This window comes from Anthonomus grandis, chromosome 16 (genome assembly GCF_022605725.1).
Source record: "Anthonomus grandis grandis chromosome 16, icAntGran1.3, whole genome shotgun sequence".
Classification (NCBI taxonomy): domain Eukaryota; kingdom Metazoa; phylum Arthropoda; class Insecta; order Coleoptera; family Curculionidae; genus Anthonomus; species Anthonomus grandis.
In genome coordinates, this window is record NC_065561.1 from 12882231 (window position 1) to 12900525 (window position 18295).

The 18295-nt window shown below is 36.1% G+C and overlaps 1 protein-coding gene across 7 annotated transcripts in view; it reads left to right on the plus strand.

Moving 5' to 3' along the window:
• LOC126745805 (afadin) overlaps nt 1-14235 on the plus strand; it is a 465103-nt gene extending 450868 nt beyond the window's left edge. For all 7 annotated transcript variants that reach the window (XM_050453809.1, XM_050453810.1, XM_050453811.1 and 4 more), the window contains one exon: nt 2259-14235. In XM_050453809.1, the coding sequence (XP_050309766.1) occupies nt 2259-2588 (330 nt within the window). In that variant the 3' untranslated portion in view covers nt 2589-14235. The remainder of the gene's footprint in view (nt 1-2258) is intronic.
• The last annotated feature ends 4060 nt before the right edge of the window (nt 14236-18295 follow it).

An 18295-nucleotide genomic window follows, 5' to 3' on the forward strand; every position in this document is an offset into this window, starting at 1 on the left:
TACATAATAAAAAATGTCTTGTTTATTAATTCTTCATTAAATCCCTAAAAAATATATAGGGTGTTCCATTTGAAAAATTCGAGAAATGAAACTTTAAAATTCGTAAAATTTGAATGATAACTACGACAGAAAGAAACCATTTAAGTCAAAGGAACCCTTCATTTTTTAAAAATCCGAATTTAACCTAATAATGACATATCTGAGGTCAAGATGAAAATAAATGATGTAGTAATTTTTTAATATATAATAAGAAAAATGTATTGGGGTCAAACTGCGCATGACAAAATAACCATATTTAGCACATAATATACTAAGTAGCCTAAGGTGGTTCCAAAAATGGATTAAAAACAATGGCACTTTATTTTTGAAAAATGCCGCTTATATCGCCACACTTTTTTGAAGCACTCAGACACTGAGATTTCGTGTGGCCAAATATTTGGGTCATATATTTCTTTAATAATGCTTTCTTCTACAGCAACCTTAAACCGCCTTGTAGGTGCCTCAATTTTTAAAACTTTTATGAAACATTTTTCAGGAAACTCGTTTTCAAGAAACGTTATCAGGTTTTCTTTACAGCATGTTCTTGCATATTTTGATGCAAAGATTTATTGCATAATTTTTAAGGCATGTTCGGTATTCGATCCAATGATTTTTTTCGGTTGGTATTTGATCCTGTTTTCAACATTTAAAAACTCCATTAGCTGTCGCTTAGTTGGTAAATTGCGCTTCCCCCCCCCCCCCTCCCGATTCTGATTTAAGGCGCCATCTACTCGATGTGCATGGAACCTTGATTAGTAGCAACCTTGATCGATCCTTGGTCATAGATTAATACTTCTCAGATAGGTAACCTCCATAAGCGCCAATAGAACGCTGAAATTTAAAATTTGATTATGGCGCCAAATTCGAATTTCGCTCTACCATACCGTGCATTTAAAATTAGTGGGAAATGTGTGGTTCTTTTGGAAATTACAGTACGCAAATTGAACAAATTGGTAAACTAGGACTTTTTTGTCTCCACATTAAACAAAGTCCTCCATTTTTTCACTAAATATAAATTAAATAACGAATGAAAGAAGCAATAAGTAAAAATGTTAAAAGTAAAATTTAGAGATAAATTTCGTAGACTCCAAGATTTGTATAGAATCTCTCTAAAATTGTCATGCATTGAAACTTCTAAAGCTGTTCTTGTTTAGAGTAAGTTTTGACATTGAGACTAGTAAAATGAAGAAATAAGATGAACTCTGCTGTATATTGAGCTTTACTGGGTAATTTGTTTTGATCTCTGATGTCTAGAAATAGAAAGCAAAAACAGAAACTTTTGAGCTATTAATTATTTAAACTTAATTAAAAAAAGAAAATCCCACTTCTGGATAATCCTACATTTTCCATGTAGGATCCTACTGTATTACTAAAGACTTGTGTGCACTTTTTAATCTTTATTTTATTTATTTTTCAATGTATTACATGACAATATGTCAGCTTGATACATATTCTGTTTCGGCTGCTTCTTTATGTGATCAAAAGTGCTGAGCTCTTTATAGTCATGGTCTGAAAAAAGAAATGTTTAAAAATGGAATGCCTTATACATCTTTAACTTAAATAAAGAGATATTATTTTATTGATTTCAAATATATCATATAAGATGGCCACACAACAGTGGCGTCAGTCAAGACAAGTCAGTAAGAGACACAATACTAAATTAAGTGTAATATGTAATGCAAATATGAGTCAATCGCGCAAATAAATCAATCTTGTTAAGATTTAGTCGCTAAATTTGATCAATAAAAGTTAGTTTTTCGGTAGAAGTAAAAAAGAAAGCGTCTGTAAAATTATAGAAGCTAAAAAGGTATGAAAAATGGCCGCATTTTATATGACATAATAGACGCTTGACAGTCCGTGCAGCCTCGAGGTGGTAGGTAGTTTTGCTTTCTTTCCGCCATCGTATATTTTACGCGCTATCACGTCCGAAAAAAAATGTTAAGAGGTTAGCAAATGTTAACCTTTTTTTTAGGCTTTATGGAAGACCGACGCACTGTTGCAGGACTCTGTATAATACTTATACGCAATATCTTAAGCAGAGAAAAAAAAATTGTTTATTTTTAATTGTTAATTTTAGCTACTATTCAAGTATTAAAAATTAAAAGTTAGCAATAGCAGTGCAATTTCAGTCACTTTATTTCTATTTTTTGTGACGCTATCTAATTGCATTGGTAATAGATTTTAAATGTGACACGATACATTTAATTTACGATTTTCAGAGCTTCATACGTCAAGCTGAATCTATGTTGGCATCGCCCACTACCCCAACAGACGCTAGCTCTAACGTAGCCTCCGCCACCCCGGGCGTAATCGGAGCTCAAGAGGTTTACAGAGATCCGAGGGCGCGACGACTCGCCGAACAAGAGAAGAAAAAGAACCAAAACGACTGCACCCCAGTGCCGGAGAAGCTCAGTTTCAAAGAGAAAATGAAGATGTTCGCGATGGAGACCGGCGAACAGGAAACGCCGAAAGACAAAAGTAAAATTAGCAGGGCCCAGAGGGATATTGATAACCTCGGCGGCGCGCCCAGTTCGGGGATGGTCCATTAGAGGCTTTAGGGTATTACGCGTTAGAGTATTCTGTTATTTATTTTTTTTTATGTTAAGAAAAGATTTATTTTCTATTGCTGATCTATACATATATCGGACGCAGAAATCATTAAGGTATTTTTATAATTTCTTTGACAATATGTTAGACGGGGTCTTACTCAGTTAATGTTAGTAATGATAGAGGAGAAACTACAATTAAGGGCCACAAATTTATTGGTATGACTAATTTATTTATGAGAGTACGGTATTTTTGTTTTGTAGCTAGGCAAAGGGTAATTATTTAACTTCTTCCAAATTAATGTTTTTAAAACAAAAATACATTACAGTGGTAATGATTATGGTGATTGAAATATGGGCTACTAAAAAAATATCTACAATAATGAACCTTTTCGTTTAATTTAATTTTTACAAAAATTTGAGACATAGTCATCTCTGTCAGCACCTGCACGGTCGACATTAAACATTGAATCCAGAGTTCACCTCTGCGGTCTTCGGAAAATATTATTTTTGCAAAATAGGCATTCCGGATCTGGTTTTTTTGTCCAAGTAAGGCATCGACATCTAAGTCGTCATCATTTTCAGACTCTATTTTTTTCTGTAATTCTGGGACAAAAGATCTTCTGCTAAAGTGATGTCGGTGAAAAAATTATTAGTGGTTATATTTCGTCCACTACGATACCAGTGGATTGCTAAAGTTTTAACAACTCGTGGTCCTTGATTCTTTTCTACTATTCCATTTATTTTTTCCTAAATACACTTCAAAATTGCAGCAATAAAAATGTTCAGCATTACAAAGGGTCCATACTTGCCCGCTTTTCTTGGTATGTATACTTTGAATGAGCAACGACCCCGGAAAGTTACCAATGGCTCATCAATAGTTCCAAAAGCTAAAGGATTGTAAGATTTCCTGCAATTCTCAGCAAATATCTCAGTGATCTCACGAATCGGAGCAAGTTTATCCTCGTTTCTTCTCTTAGCCCTTGTAGATAGATCAGTAAAATAAATGTCAGTGAACCTATTTCTGGACATAGTAGCCTGATAAATAGGCCTGGTGAATGCATTGTTTGTAGTCGACCATAAACTACGTCAACTTTCTCTTGATTCTCGAAATCTACCAGTAAGAATAAGGATTTCAAGGAAAGCGAGAAATTCTGTAGTGTCTACGCCAATCCATGATACCATCTTGACTTCATAACTTTCATTATAGGTGTTTATAAAGTCTTTAGCTTTTTTGTTTGTGTATTTTATAATAATATCTAATAAATCATTAGAAAAGAACAGCTTAAAACAGTCAATGATAGAATTTATATCTTTGCTTTTTTGTGAGACCTTTATTTACTTGCAAGATATTGCATGTGCTACATTTTCCTGTTTTATGTGCAACAGTATACCAAGTGCGATTATCAACATCGTACGACTGTTTATTGCTCACTGTTTCGTCTTCTAATGGATCAGGTAAATGTATTTGTTCTTCTTCTAACTCTAAATGAAACATTTCCGTCATGTATCTCAGGCTCTTCATCCGAGGTATCCTCATCATATGACAAATCACTAAATGCCTGTTTCAAAGGTATTTCGGTTTCGCACTCGTCATCTGAAGAATGCATCAATATTTCGTAGAGTTCCTTCCTCCTATTTTTAGACAACATGGCACTTTACTATTTATTATTGAAAAGTAAAATAACCCTCTCACAGTAAGGCTCGACAGTAAACTGAACAACAAAGCAATAAATTGGAAATATACGCTCTGATCTTGTTTAGATCTGTAAAAAAAGGAGTCTTCAGAGCACATACCTATTTATCCCAAAACCGGGTCGTCGGTGGCCCATCCATCATTTTTTGAAGAAAAAATTAGTTTTTTCTTAAATTTTTACTAAATAAAGCATTGTTATGATAAAATTTGAGAATTCATGGACGCTCACTGAAAAAAAATCAGGGAAGCAAAAGATATTTCAGGATTTTTAGGTTTCGGGTTATCTAACAACCATATTCGGTACGGCGAGGATTAAACAAAAAAAAGATAATAAGAAAGCAACAGCATGGTACTATCCTCATAATGGGATGTTCAATATTCAATAGGAACGAGACCTATGATAGGTGATTATGTCGAAAATGCATCGAAATTATATTTTGGCTTTACGACAAGGATATGATGACTATGGACTAATTTTCAAATAGCAAGTAAACACTGGTTAACAGAGTTTCTTAAGCAAAATTGGTATTAGTCTATATGTGAACCAGGTTCCGCGTCGTTTCTATTGGGAGAATTCTTTTTTTGCATTCCAAATGAACCGGGCTCTGCGTGGTCTGAACTGGGTAGCTCTACATTTAACTGAGATATTGTCTTTAAAAGTGTTGTTGCCCTTTCTGGAACAGAAACAGAAAAGTTATTCAGGGCATTACCTAATTCACTCTCAGCAGGACAGTGTTCTATTTTTGTTCCTATTTTGGCAGCAAGAAATTCGGCTTTTTAGGTAGGCGTTTTCAAAAAGTTCACCAATATCATATCGGGATAACTGAGGGTGATTGATGAATCCACTGTCTTATCTCCTCACTATGGTACCCTTTTAATGCATCCATGAATGTTGTGTCAAGGTGTTTGTGGACGGAATGAGAAGGTAATGACCATATCTCTAGATGATTTTGTCCTACCAATTCGACGACGTCTAAATATCGCGTATGACTATTATGTTCATCTAAAACCAGAAGAACAGGTGAATATACAGACGGTTTTACTGTATCGATGAAATGTCTGAACCACTGGGACGTGGTCTGAACCCTTTCGCTAGAATTAACTACCGTTATTGTGCCTGGAGAGGTTCCTTTCATTAGTTCCATACTCATATTTTTCCCGAGGAAAAATAAACATTGGTTCGAAATCCTCCTGCACTCATGCAGGCTATCAAAGTTATTTGTTCTTACCCCTTTCTAGAGACGTTAAAGATGCAATTTGTCTTTTACCTTTACCACCTACTACATTAGTCAAATCGGTTTCATGCACGTTGAAGACACGATTAGTAAGAAAGTCGGACGCATTTTGCAGAAGCGTAAAAAAATTATCAACGCTCTCTTTGTTAAACCCTTTCCCACGATCGAAAGATAAAAAACTACAAGTTTGGTCAAAAGTCTCGAACTTATACGAAGATTAAAATAAAAAACAGCAACTTTAAGACGTACACACCACGGCTAGATTACGGATAGTATGTGTGCATGTCCTAAAGTTCTATTTTAGAAACTGTTAATCAGGTCTGATTATGCCTTTAGGGGCAAAACCAGTATCTTGATCTTAATATAAATTTAAGGTTTTCGACCAAACTTGTAGTTTTTTGTTATAACTCTCTTTACGAAAAAATGGACGACTACTTTCAACGATCTATGTTCCAGGTTTTTAACCAACAGGGAATTCTGATGCCTTTTCAAAGATCTAACCAATCTCTTCCCGTTCTTTGTGTATTTCCAGAAGGATTACTTATATCGTTTTGCTCTGCTCACTGAAACGCCATAAGCTTCAAATTATTGCTTTATTGCCATAAGCTTCATATTGCAGGTTAAACCATAAAACTTAGCACCAACATTTCTTTCAACTGGACCCAAAAGTGTCAGTTCAATTTCAACAGCTTGCTCTACACTCAAATGATCCAATTGGGCTCATCGTTGCACCGTTGTCCTTGGTATACGAAAGGTTTTTGATGCCCATAGTTTTCTCCCTTCTGCTTAAACAGCTTAAACATAACTTTTTTCTCATCTTTATCCCATGTCTTTTGTTTTCTGTAGATCAAATTGGTGGTTATCATAAGTTTTGTTAACAATATATACAGTATAATCAGCCTAATGAAAGAAATTTCATAATAAATAAATAGCGATATTTTCGAAAAAACGATCAGATACTTTGATTTATATTTTTACTTGCCTATTTTTTTGAATAAAAAAAATATACAGAGTATGTCATGTAACAGTGGTCAATATAATTTTTTTAATTTTAAATGTGACACTGTAAGATCATATTATTATTATACATTATCCTATAATTTTCCCAATTTTCAACTGTTTTAGAGATATTAAGTGTTTTCCGATTTATTGCAAAAATTAACATTAAAAACAAAAATAATTATTCGATTACATAAATTCTTTACAACTATTAATTAAACAACAAAGAAACATAAATGATAATAGTTTGTGAGACAGTAACTTGGTTGTTTTATGTTGTACGTGGTCTCTTTGAGAAAATGGATGAAGCCTTTTTGTTGATACATGATAATGTATGTTCAATATGTTCGCCACGAGAGCCCTGACAACATCCTAATTTTAAATTGAAATTTGTTCTTACTTTTTTCCCAACCCTTATTTCGTCTTTTTAAATTAGCTCAGTCGAGGGGTGTAATTTCGTAAGTAATATTTTTGATGCGCATTCCTATAAAAAGAAGTCTAATGATGTCAGATCAGGGGATCCTGCTGGCCATTCCATCGGTTTCCTTCTCGCTATCCACCGATTTGGAAGTATTTGTTTGAGGTACTGCCGGACGTTGATTGGTTGGTCTATCTTGATGAAACCTTACGATATTAGCTGGAATTCCTGGGTTTGCCGGATCACTATATAAGTTTGTCAAAGTTGGCACGACAATATGTTATTTTGGCGCAGTGTTAAATAATTATCACCATTCAAATTGCCATCGATGGACAAGGGACCTATCATATGATCTCCAAGAATTCCGGCACAAACATTGACCTTTTTCAGGGTGTTGGATCACTCTCATCCGGTGAGGATTTTCTTTAGACCAATAGCAGCAATTTTGTCCATGGTCCAATTTTGATCATGAAGTATCAAGGTGCACCTATCAGAAAACAAAACATGCGCTGATTGGATCTCATTGCTATCTAACTTTGCTCTTATTTGTTCACAAAAATCCATCCTATAAAAATTGTCTTTCATGAGATCCTGAATTTGTATCAATTTATAGGGATGCATTTTATTTGCTTTCAATATTCGAAGAATCGATGAATGGCTAACATCGAACGTTGGCGCTGCTTTTCGACCAGATAATGTGGATTTTCTTCGAACTAGCATAATATCTAATTTGGTGTCATCACTTATTGAATTCGCAGATGCTTTTTAACGTGCCTTACATGTCCAACCTCCCGAAACTGAGTTTCTCTTTATTGATTTTCTATGAGCGAGCAACTTGCATTTTTGTTCATGTGTAATTTCCATAATTCCAATCATCTGTAGAAATATTAAAATTTGTGCATTTCTGTTATATGAACCATTCTTCTGATAAGCAGTTAACGAAATTCAAACGAGTATGACATAGAGTTGATGATGATTGTTATATGAATATACTATGGCTGACAAACAATAATTTCCAAGGTATATTAATCCAAAGTAAAGAACACAGTTTTATTAATTTAATTTTTTTTAACTTCATGTCAGTAAGAAGGTATGTTGAAATAGTTTATGTATACTTTCCCGTTATCAGAACTGAAATCGGAAAGAACGAATTTTTGCAATAAATTTAAAGGAAAAAATTTAATATGTCTGAAACAGTTGAAAATTTGTTTAGGATATATATTTATGAAACATGTCAAGAAAGTGGTGTCGCAATCAAAACACAAATATGAGCCTGCTCATATTACAAACCTAAAACCAACCCATATTTTATATGGGTTACACAAGTATTTTATAGGCTATATTTTAAGAAAGTTGAAGAAATAACGAACCTGGAAAATAGTAAGCGCTTGCGCATGGTAAAATGTTGCTACCTTAACTGACAGATGGCAGAAGGGGTATCGGAAGTACCACTCTAGCCCATATTCCAAGCCTGGCCCATAATTGTACCTTCTCCTCTAAATAAAACATTTCTTCTTGAAATTTTTACACTTAATTCATAATGTGTCTTGTTGGGTAATAAATTGATAAATGTGATATTGCCACGTCAACAGAAAATAATTTGTTATTGAGACTCATGAGAGGAACGAAAACATATCTCGTAAAACAAAATAGGTTAATGACTTTAAAAGAAAAGGTATTCTTTGCACTATATTTTCGATATGAAATAGAAGGGTTTTACTGTTTAGAACAGGGTTTAACATTTACGGCAGCTGCCATAAGATTTTTAAGAAGGGAACATAAATAAATATAGAACCTTTTTATATGAATTTAAGGGACCTAATAAAACAAGTTTAGAGCAGCTTTAGAAGCTCGTTTACATTATTGTTATTAAGAATTTGCATATATAAAATATGAATTGATACGCTGTAGTTGGACCAAATAATTAGAAGTATATTTATAACGAATTCGATTTTCTTCGTAAAATTTGTATATTCTACCGTCCATGCTTAAGACCACATGATAAAACTGTTATTTAGCTGAATTCTTTCCAATAATATTTAATTGCTTTTGATAAAAAGGTTTGTGTTAATTTGGAATTGGTCATGTTTGCCGGTACATGTAACATTGTTTTAATAGAACCACTTAATGAAATATACTAAACGTTTATTATAGTTAAAAGTAATAAATTTTATATGATATTTAACAAGTGTGTTAAATATCATATAAAATATATAACACACAGTGGTGTGGCACAGCAACCAAGAAATTGGCTCTCATTTGTTAGGATTTTGATTTTTTTTTTAAATTAATTTAAGTATTTACAACTTATTTTTTATAAACCGTATATATTTTTTTAAGCATTAAAATTCTCTTTTCATAGAGTAAAGCGGGGAAATATGGCAACATAAATGTCAATCGCTCATATTCTGACCTCCAATACGAACACTGAACCTTAGAGCGTACCCATGTAGGTTTGCGACGTGAAAACTCTCGTTGCCATATTCTCGTCGTCAGAAAGAGTATAATCATAAATGTCCAATGATACGGTATTGCCATATTACCCGCACCCATGGGTAATATGGCATCTAGCTCAGGGTAATATGCCAACATGTTTTCGTTTTGTACAAATTAGGAATTAGGAGTTTTTTTTAATAAAAAATGCTAATGATCCCAAACACATAAATTTATTTCTAATGAAAGAAGTCAAATATAAAACATATTAATATAATTCCTAGTGGCTACTAGTAGATATCCTCTAATTTAACTGTTTCTTTACGCAAATTCGGATAATGGCGTACATTCTTCGCAAAATCTGTCAGATCTCGTACATATCTCATGGATCCATTTCATACATGTCACGCACTGAAGCCAGTCGCATTTGGGACCTTTTTTGTCGTAAAATGATCCATGACATTGTGCGCAAAATTCTGATTCATCAATATCGACTTCGGATTCGTCGCTTTCCTGCGTTACTACTTCTGTTTCGGTATCTAACGAAGAAGGGCTTGGTAGTTCTTTGGTATCTCGGTTTTCTTCGTTTTCTTAATATTTTGTATTTTTTTCCGTTCTTCTTTTTGTTTTAATTTTCTGTTCTTTGCTTCTTTCTTTGCCCGTTTTGCAGAAATTGTTTCTGGTGAAGTTAGTATCTCGACATGTTGTTTCCGTTAATAGCCACTTGGTCCTGGTTCGACGCGTGGAACCGGTAAAATTGCTTCAAAGGGATTCGTATCTTCAGGTTCCTCAACTGCAGTGACATGACCTGGTCTGGGATCATTCTCCTCCTCACTGGAAATCTCTTCTGGGTTAAGACTATCTTCAACCGATGGTTCGTCGTTGACCATAAAAGCATAATCGGGAATTTTTTCGGGATTAAAAGGGTAAATCCCACAGGTTCTAAAACCGGAAGCCCCGTTTTGAATTGTGGCAGCCTTACACCAGGCAATATTTAATAGTTGGGCAAATTGCAATCGGCTTAGTTTTCGACCAGGTTTGTTATGTACCCAGTTTTGACAAGTTTGAGCCCAATAAGCTTTCAAGGGCTTAAAGAACGAGCGATCAAGCGGTTGGAGCCAATGAGTGGTGTGGCTGGGCAAACAAAACAGGATCACGTCATTCGCTACAGCAAAATCTAAGAGTTCGACATTGGAACAGTGCGAGGAATGTCCATCCATAATTAATAGAACCTTACCGGTACCTTTCCGCGGAATAAAAAAATCTTTAAACCACTGGAAGAAAATTTCAGATGTGACATAAGCTGACTTTTCGCCCATAACAACCTTGCCGCCAGGTGGTAGGCCATCTTCGAATTCCCGTTTTGTATTTTTGCCCTTAAATATGCAGCAGGGTGGGAAAAAAGTTCCATCTGCGTTTACACAGGTTATAACGGAAATAGTTTCTCCTTTTTCAGCGCTTGTGATACAATTTACCAGTTTAGCGCCTTCTGTTACCACAACTTTGCCTGGATTGTTATTCAATTGCAATCCTGTTTCATCGAGATTAAAAATTTTTTGTGGGGTATTCAATAAATTATTTTCTCTAAGAACGTTTCCCAGTAATTCAAAATATTGTGTACATTCTTGTTTTGTCATGCCCTTGACCCTGGCAGTAGACATACCTTGAGCCTTACGAACGGGGTACAGGGTGTGTTCTCATAAAGGCTAAAAACCAGTCTTGTCCTGCCATTTTTCGTTCAGTATTGAATTTATCTGGAATATTTTGTTGGGCCACAAAAGAATAAGCAAGCTTTCTTATATCATGAGCAGTTAAAGCAAAGCCGTGAAATGCCATGTTTTGTATATATTTAGCTAAACTTGCTTCTTGTTCCATAGTAAGTGAGCCTTTGCGACCTAATGCAATCTTATCCAAATATCCGGAACGCATTCTTCTCATTAAGGTTCTAACTGGAACATTATAAGTACGACTCATTTTCCGAACCGACCCTTTGCCTGCACGAATATCACTTACTGCATTTCAAAGATCTACTTCTGATCATTGGGCCCTTCTATTTTTCCGAATATAAGAACGTTGCATTTTGTTTATCTGGAGTGATAAAAAAAATACGAATCACCATGAGCTATACCTATTAAAAAAGTACTTGGGGTAATATGCCGCACTTGCATTTTCATGAGGCATATTACCCCACGGTGCAACACCAACGTTTCAACTGAAAAGCAAAAACCCGGTGTAAATACAGTCAGCGGCGAAGGGAAAAATCCAAAAACTATTTAACTAACTTTAAAATCAACTTTAGGGTTAAAGTTTTGTTTATAGATTCTTCGATACTATTAGACTCTATTTAAGTAAAAGAAAATATCCTGAATTTTACCCGAAATTCAGAAAATGGAAATAAAAATGAATTTAGTGGATTTTGAAACCAACTATTGAATTTGGTGGATTTTAATCGTAAATAAAATGGACTTAGTGTAGTTTGTCACGAAACAAAGTTATAATAGAAAATTAAACCAAAGAAAATGTAACAGATATAACAAAAAGAAATATAAGACTACTTAAAGACACTTTAAAACAACAGTTCCATGTTGTCTAAATATATCCAGGTATTTTATAGGTTAGAACCTATAAAACGCAGATAGTAGACTGTCTATTCAATATTTCTAATGGATTTCTCAATATCACCAAATACCCGGTCCGGAGGAATATACGAGTGTCCAACAACAGGAAAGACAAGCTCTAGTTCTTTTATAGGTGCAGTACTCAACCATTTAAAACACATTGCCAACATGATGCTGTTCTTATTTTGTCCTCCGCATCCATCAGCGATAAGACGAACTTTTTCAATACCATCAAAATTACTATGGTTTAAAGTATAAAAAACAGCAGATGCAATTTCATTCGCTCCTTTGCGATGTTTATCCTCAGTCCATGCAAAAATCCGAACATTTTCTGGAGTAAGTGAAGAATAAGAGTCTCCTGTGACTGTTGTGAAGTTATACATATACAGTTGTCTACTGTAGTATACACTCTGATCTGGAATTTTGGGCAGAGTTAAATTCTTTTGACAATCAAAACTTATTATTAGCAACCCTTCTTTTTTTTCTCTCAATTTTGCAAAAAAAGCTTTTGCTCTCAGTTTGTGAATTCGAAGTTCAATCATTATCTTGTTTTTCTCACTCGCATCTTTTTCCTCTTTTAGCTTTTCTCCGAGCTCCAAACATTTTGAACATACATCAGTACGTGGAGATCCAAACCCTATGTTAAAATGGGTATTAAAAATTGATCGGAAATAACTTCTACTGTGGTAGTGTGATGGCGTAACCGCCAGAGTGAGCTATGAGCGAACTGAGGCATATTACCCGATGCGGCATATTCCCCCGCTTTACTCTATGCAATATCACAAGTTGACATTTAATTGACAAGTGACAGTTAAAGGGATTTTAATGTAAATTATCTAGATGGCATTGGACACCGCGTTAGCTATTGTTTTAGCTTGTTAAGTTTGTCGGTAGTTATAACTTGTGACTATGCGTGTAATTAATTGCCATTTTTTGTTGTCAATAACCATTAACTCTTTATTTAAATGTAATTTTTTTTGCAAATAATATTTTTTATTTTTTTAGATATTTGAAGAACTAAGATAGAAAGTGACACATTTTATTAAATATACGTAAAATGCATTTAGTTGTAGGGGAGACCGGGTTCATTTTTATTGTAGCAAAAACTTTTAGTCTTATAATTTTCGTATTTTCCTACTATATTCTACAAACCTTTATAAATATTATAAGATACTTAATTTATTATTTACTATAGTGTTATTTTAAAAGTATAAAAATAAAGCAGGTATGATTTTGGTACAATTTACCCCACCTTTGGGGTGAAACTTTTAACAACTACTCTAATTCTTAATAGAAATATAGTTATTTCATAATGTGGTTCTATTATTTTTAATATAAATTTATAAAAGAATAAACAAATTAGTTTATTGCTAATAACTTTTTTTTAAACGACTATTGTCCGATTCTCTATACTTGATCTAGAAACGTAGTGGCTTACGATTTAGTGATTTAAACCTATATTATACTGTTAAAAATTGCCTATTTCTACTTAATAATTAACAAATGTATAGAAAGTACTGTTAAAATGTATGACTACATAAATACCACTTAAAGTATTAACGAAAATTACTTATTGGGGTGATCAAAATAAACGCTTTATACATATCAGTATTTTGACCATCCCTATATTGTATCTTTAGTGGACATGATTTAATAAGGGAATTATTGTTCCCTTTTTACTGAAAGCAATACTTTTTTGCACGTAAGGACCAACATACTTCTTTATATAATAATGTATAAATGAATAGAAGTATTTTATATAATATGCAAAAATACGCCAAAATATTGCACTTTATAGAGTTTGCAGCTGATCACTTCTGGGATTTAGATAAAGATCTTTTTTCATGTTATATAAAATATTATCTAGCTTTGCTATGTAAAAAAAAAAACAAATTATATACTATAGTTATATTATACACACAAATCTATAGATACTATATTTTAAGACCTATTTAAAGCATTCCTTAAAAATTTCGATTTGTTTTTTTTTCTGTAAATTTATCCCCAAACTACTGCAATTTTTTAAAATTATAATAGCCTACATTATTTACATAAGCAATATGTATTTAAGTCACAGTTTAATAAAAAATGTACATAAGCATATTAAAAATGTATATTGTACTAAAAGTAGTTAAATGCTGATTTATGATCTTGTTTATGATTTATGATAGTTATATTAAGCAAAATTATGATCTGTTAAATTATGTAATAATATCTATTTCTTTTAAATAAAATTAAGAATATAGAAATATATGCTGTTTTTCATTTAAGGATCAATTCCACTGTACCTCTTCCAAATATTTGTTGCCTTTTGCGGCACAAGGCCTCGCAATTGCAAATGACATGTCCGACTGTTTCCGGTTCCTTTTCGCACAATCGGCAGTTAAGGTCTCCATTATACCCTTTAATTTTGTTCAGGTTTTCCTTAACGGCCATGTGATCCGTTCTGATACCTATAAATGTTCTGAGTTTGTTCCTCCCAAATGTAAGGAGGTCTCTAGTCATTTTTTCGTCTATTTTAAAGTTCATAAATATGTTTTCTCTCTTCAGGTGTCGCATTTCTGTCCAGTGAGCTTGATGTTTGCTTTTCACTTAGTCCCTGACCTCACTGCGGAGTGTGCTTCTTGGCACTCCCAGTGCAGGTTCTGGTCCGATGTAAGGTGCCGTAGAGCCTTTTCTTGCAAGTTTATCGGCATTTTCTTTCATTTCCTGGAATATCCGTATGTCCCGGAACACATGTAAGCCTAACTGAGTTGCGGTCTCGCTAAGGCTTTCAGTTCCATGAGGCATTCCCAAGGAATAGGCCCTTAGGGCGGCTTGGCTATCTGTTGTTATTAGGATCTGCTTGTTAGTGTATGCTCTCCTATTGTTTTTCCATCCTAGCACATTCTAGTATCGCAAATATTTCTGTTTGAAAAACTGTGACATGTCGTCTGGATGGGACGTTTCATGCTTAGGATTTCCTCCAAATATTCCAGCTCCCGTTCCCTTGTCGGTTTTGGATCCATCTGTGTACCAAATAAGATTTCCGTCTGATCTGCGGTTACTGTCATTCCATTCTTTTCTTGCTGGATATTCAACTTTGAATGGTGGAAATCATTTCTGATTTAATTGCTTCACAGATTCCTGATATGCTTTGGTGTTCTGTCAAGTTAACTTGACTATTATTTCCCATTTGCTCCTGTCCCAGCTTTACTTCTCCTTGAATCACCAGATGTAATGGTGGGAGGTTAAAAAGGGCTTCCATGGATGCGGTTGGTGTAGATTTGATGGCTCCTGTTATGCCTAGACATGCGAGCCTTTGTATTTTGCTTAGCTTAAGCCTTGCTCCTACTTTTACAGGGTTTTTGGCCACCACATTGGTGCAGCATAAGTTATAGTGGGCACTAGAAAGGCTTATAGACAGGTATATAACAGAGGAGATTCTAATAGAATCGCCACTACATAGGAATCAGCATGCCTACATGAAAGGTAAGTCGATGGAAACGGCACTTCAGTCTGTAGCGAGCAATACTGAAAAAGCCATAGAGAACAAGGAAATAGCACTTGCTCTTTTCTTTAATGTGGAAGGAGCATTTGATAAGGCAAAAACAGATAATATCTGCCAAGCTCTCCTGACCAGGGGCACTCCGGCTCATCTTGTCAGGTGGGTCAAAATGGCGCTGGAAGACCGGAAGATCAGTGCTACACTGGGAGACTGTCGTGTCGAGGCCAGGGTGAAGGGCGGCTGCATGCAAGGCAGTTGCCTTTCGCCGCACCTTTGGTGCCTGGTAATGGACAGTCTCCTCAGGAAGCTAGAACTTGAAGGATTCTATGCACAGGCATATGCGGACGACGGACTAGTAATGGTCACGGGTAAATTCGTGAACACAGGCTGTGAGCGAATGCAAGTCGCGTGCAGGATAGTGGAACAGTGGTGTCGGGAGACAGGGCTGTCGGTCAACCGTGAAAAGACCGAGCTCATTCTCTTTACTAGGAGGCGGAATTTGACAGGCTTTAAAGCTCCCATTATGTATCAGACTCACCTAACTTTAAGGCAGCAGGTCAAATACTTCATTTTAGACACCAAGCTCACGTTTAAGACTCACGTAGAGCAGGCAGTAAATAAGGCAACGGCCCTAATATCGCAATTACGGCGAACAATAGGTACAAGATGGGGTCTAAAACCCCACGTTGTCCAGTGGCTTTATACCGCAGTCATACGACCGAGGATCTCGTACGGATCCGTGGTATGGTGGACAGCCGTATTGAACGCCCAAAAGCTGACCAGACTGCAAAGACTGGTCTGCTTGGGAATTACTGGAGCTATGAGAACAACACCTGCGGCACCACTAAATATTCTTCTTGGGCTACCGGACCTCCCAGTCTGGATTGAGAGGGAGGCCATGGATGAAAAGCACCAATTCAGACGGAGCTGGAGTGTACAGGATGGAAACGAACACAGGGAAATCCTTCCCGCTAGGGAAACACACCACAGTTTTCCAAACGGAGGTATTTGCTATACTCGAAGTAGCGAACAAACGAGAGGCATTGGAAGGTGATGGGGGGATTTGCATCTACTCCGATATTCAAGCTGCCCTTAAGGCGATTCAGAAACCCAGGGCCAGCTTAGCCAACGCTAGTCCAGAAATGCAGAGACACATTGGAAAGGCTGACTGCACACAGGGGAGTGAGACTGAGGTGGGTCCCAGAACACCAAGGTGTCGAGGGCAATGAGCGGTCCAACGAACTGGCAAGACAGGGTTCCGTTAACGCCTTCGTAGGCCCCGAACCTTGTCTCGGTCTTAGCAAGAAACAAATCTCTCAGGCACTTAATAATTGGGCCTGGGAAAAAACAAGGAAGAATTGGAGAAGGACAGAAGGATGTAGACAGGCCAAGGAAATGATACCAGACCATGACGGCTCTAAAGCAAGGCGACTGCTAACAAAGACCCGGCAAAGTATCAAAGACTTGGTGGGAATCCTGACCGGGCACAACAGTCTAAACAGGCATCTACACCTTCTTGGTATAAGAGAAAGCCCACTCTGTCCGAATTGCGGTACAGGGGAGGAAATTTCATACCACATACTAGGTATCTGTAATAGGTGGAGTCGCCTGAGAAGGAAAATTTTCGGAGCAACGACACTCCAACGGGAAGATCTTAAAGATCTGGACAGGGACAACGTGCAAGCCTTTATTAAAAGGACTCAGTGAAGACCGCGCATTAGGAGTGGAGGCGTAGGGGTGGGTGATTCTGGGGTTGGCGAAAAGGACTGTTCAGGCCTACTTGCCGAGCTCTAGCTTCCCCACCCTTACTACTATAGTGGCCACTACTACTCTAGTGTAGATTCAGTGTGCCATTTTGAGCTGTAACCCTCATGTTTGCCCATGCATGTGTTTGGTTGTCAATAAAATTCATTCCGATCGATTGGTTACTTTGTCGAGATGTTGGTTCCAGCTTAATTTGGAGTCCAAGATAACCCCCAGATATTTTATCTCTCCCACCATAGGAATTTCTATACCATGCAAGAATAATGGCCCAAAGTCCTGAATCTTTTGCCTTTTGGTAAATGGACCTTAAGCCCTTTCCTCTCTGTTTAGTTTTTCACGATGTTCAGAGCAGTTTGCATTCTTTCTCTCACCGTTGTATTAAATTTTCCTTGGACTAGTAGCACCAAGTCCTAAAGTTCTAAAGCTTTTTTTCCTTAGTTTTAATAGCAGCCCGTTCATCATCATCCACCACAGGATAGGCGACAGGCCTCCCTGTGGACATCCCCGACTTACAAAGGCTTCTGAGTCGTTTCATTGACCAGTTCGCATCTTACTGAGCTGCTTAGAAGCAAGCAGTCTATCCACCTGCATGTTCTCGCATCTATTCCAAGTTCTCTTGCGGTCCTTGTAATAGACTCGGATAGTGTATGTCAAAAGCTCCTTCGACGTCCAGGAAGGCAGCTAATAACACCTCTTTGGTTTCCAGAGTCTTCTCTGTCATAGTTACGAGCCTATGCAGCGCCATCTTTGTAGATTTGTTTACGGTGTAGGCACATTGGCCTTGGAGGAGAGGTTTTTCAACCAGTGCTATACCCTAATGTGTCTGTCGAGCAGTTTTTCTAGTGTCTTCAGAAGAAAAGACATAAAACTTATCGGTCTGAAAGATTAGGCTTGAGAATAGTCATTTTTTCATCTAAAGGGCATTTCATCTGAAAAGGTTATATCCATAAGCTAGACTGGCGCTTAAGATCACAATCAGTTTATTTATTAATACTTCTGGCCCTTCTTGCATCATTGTTGGAATAATTTCATTTGGGCCAGCAGATTTATAGGGCTCAAA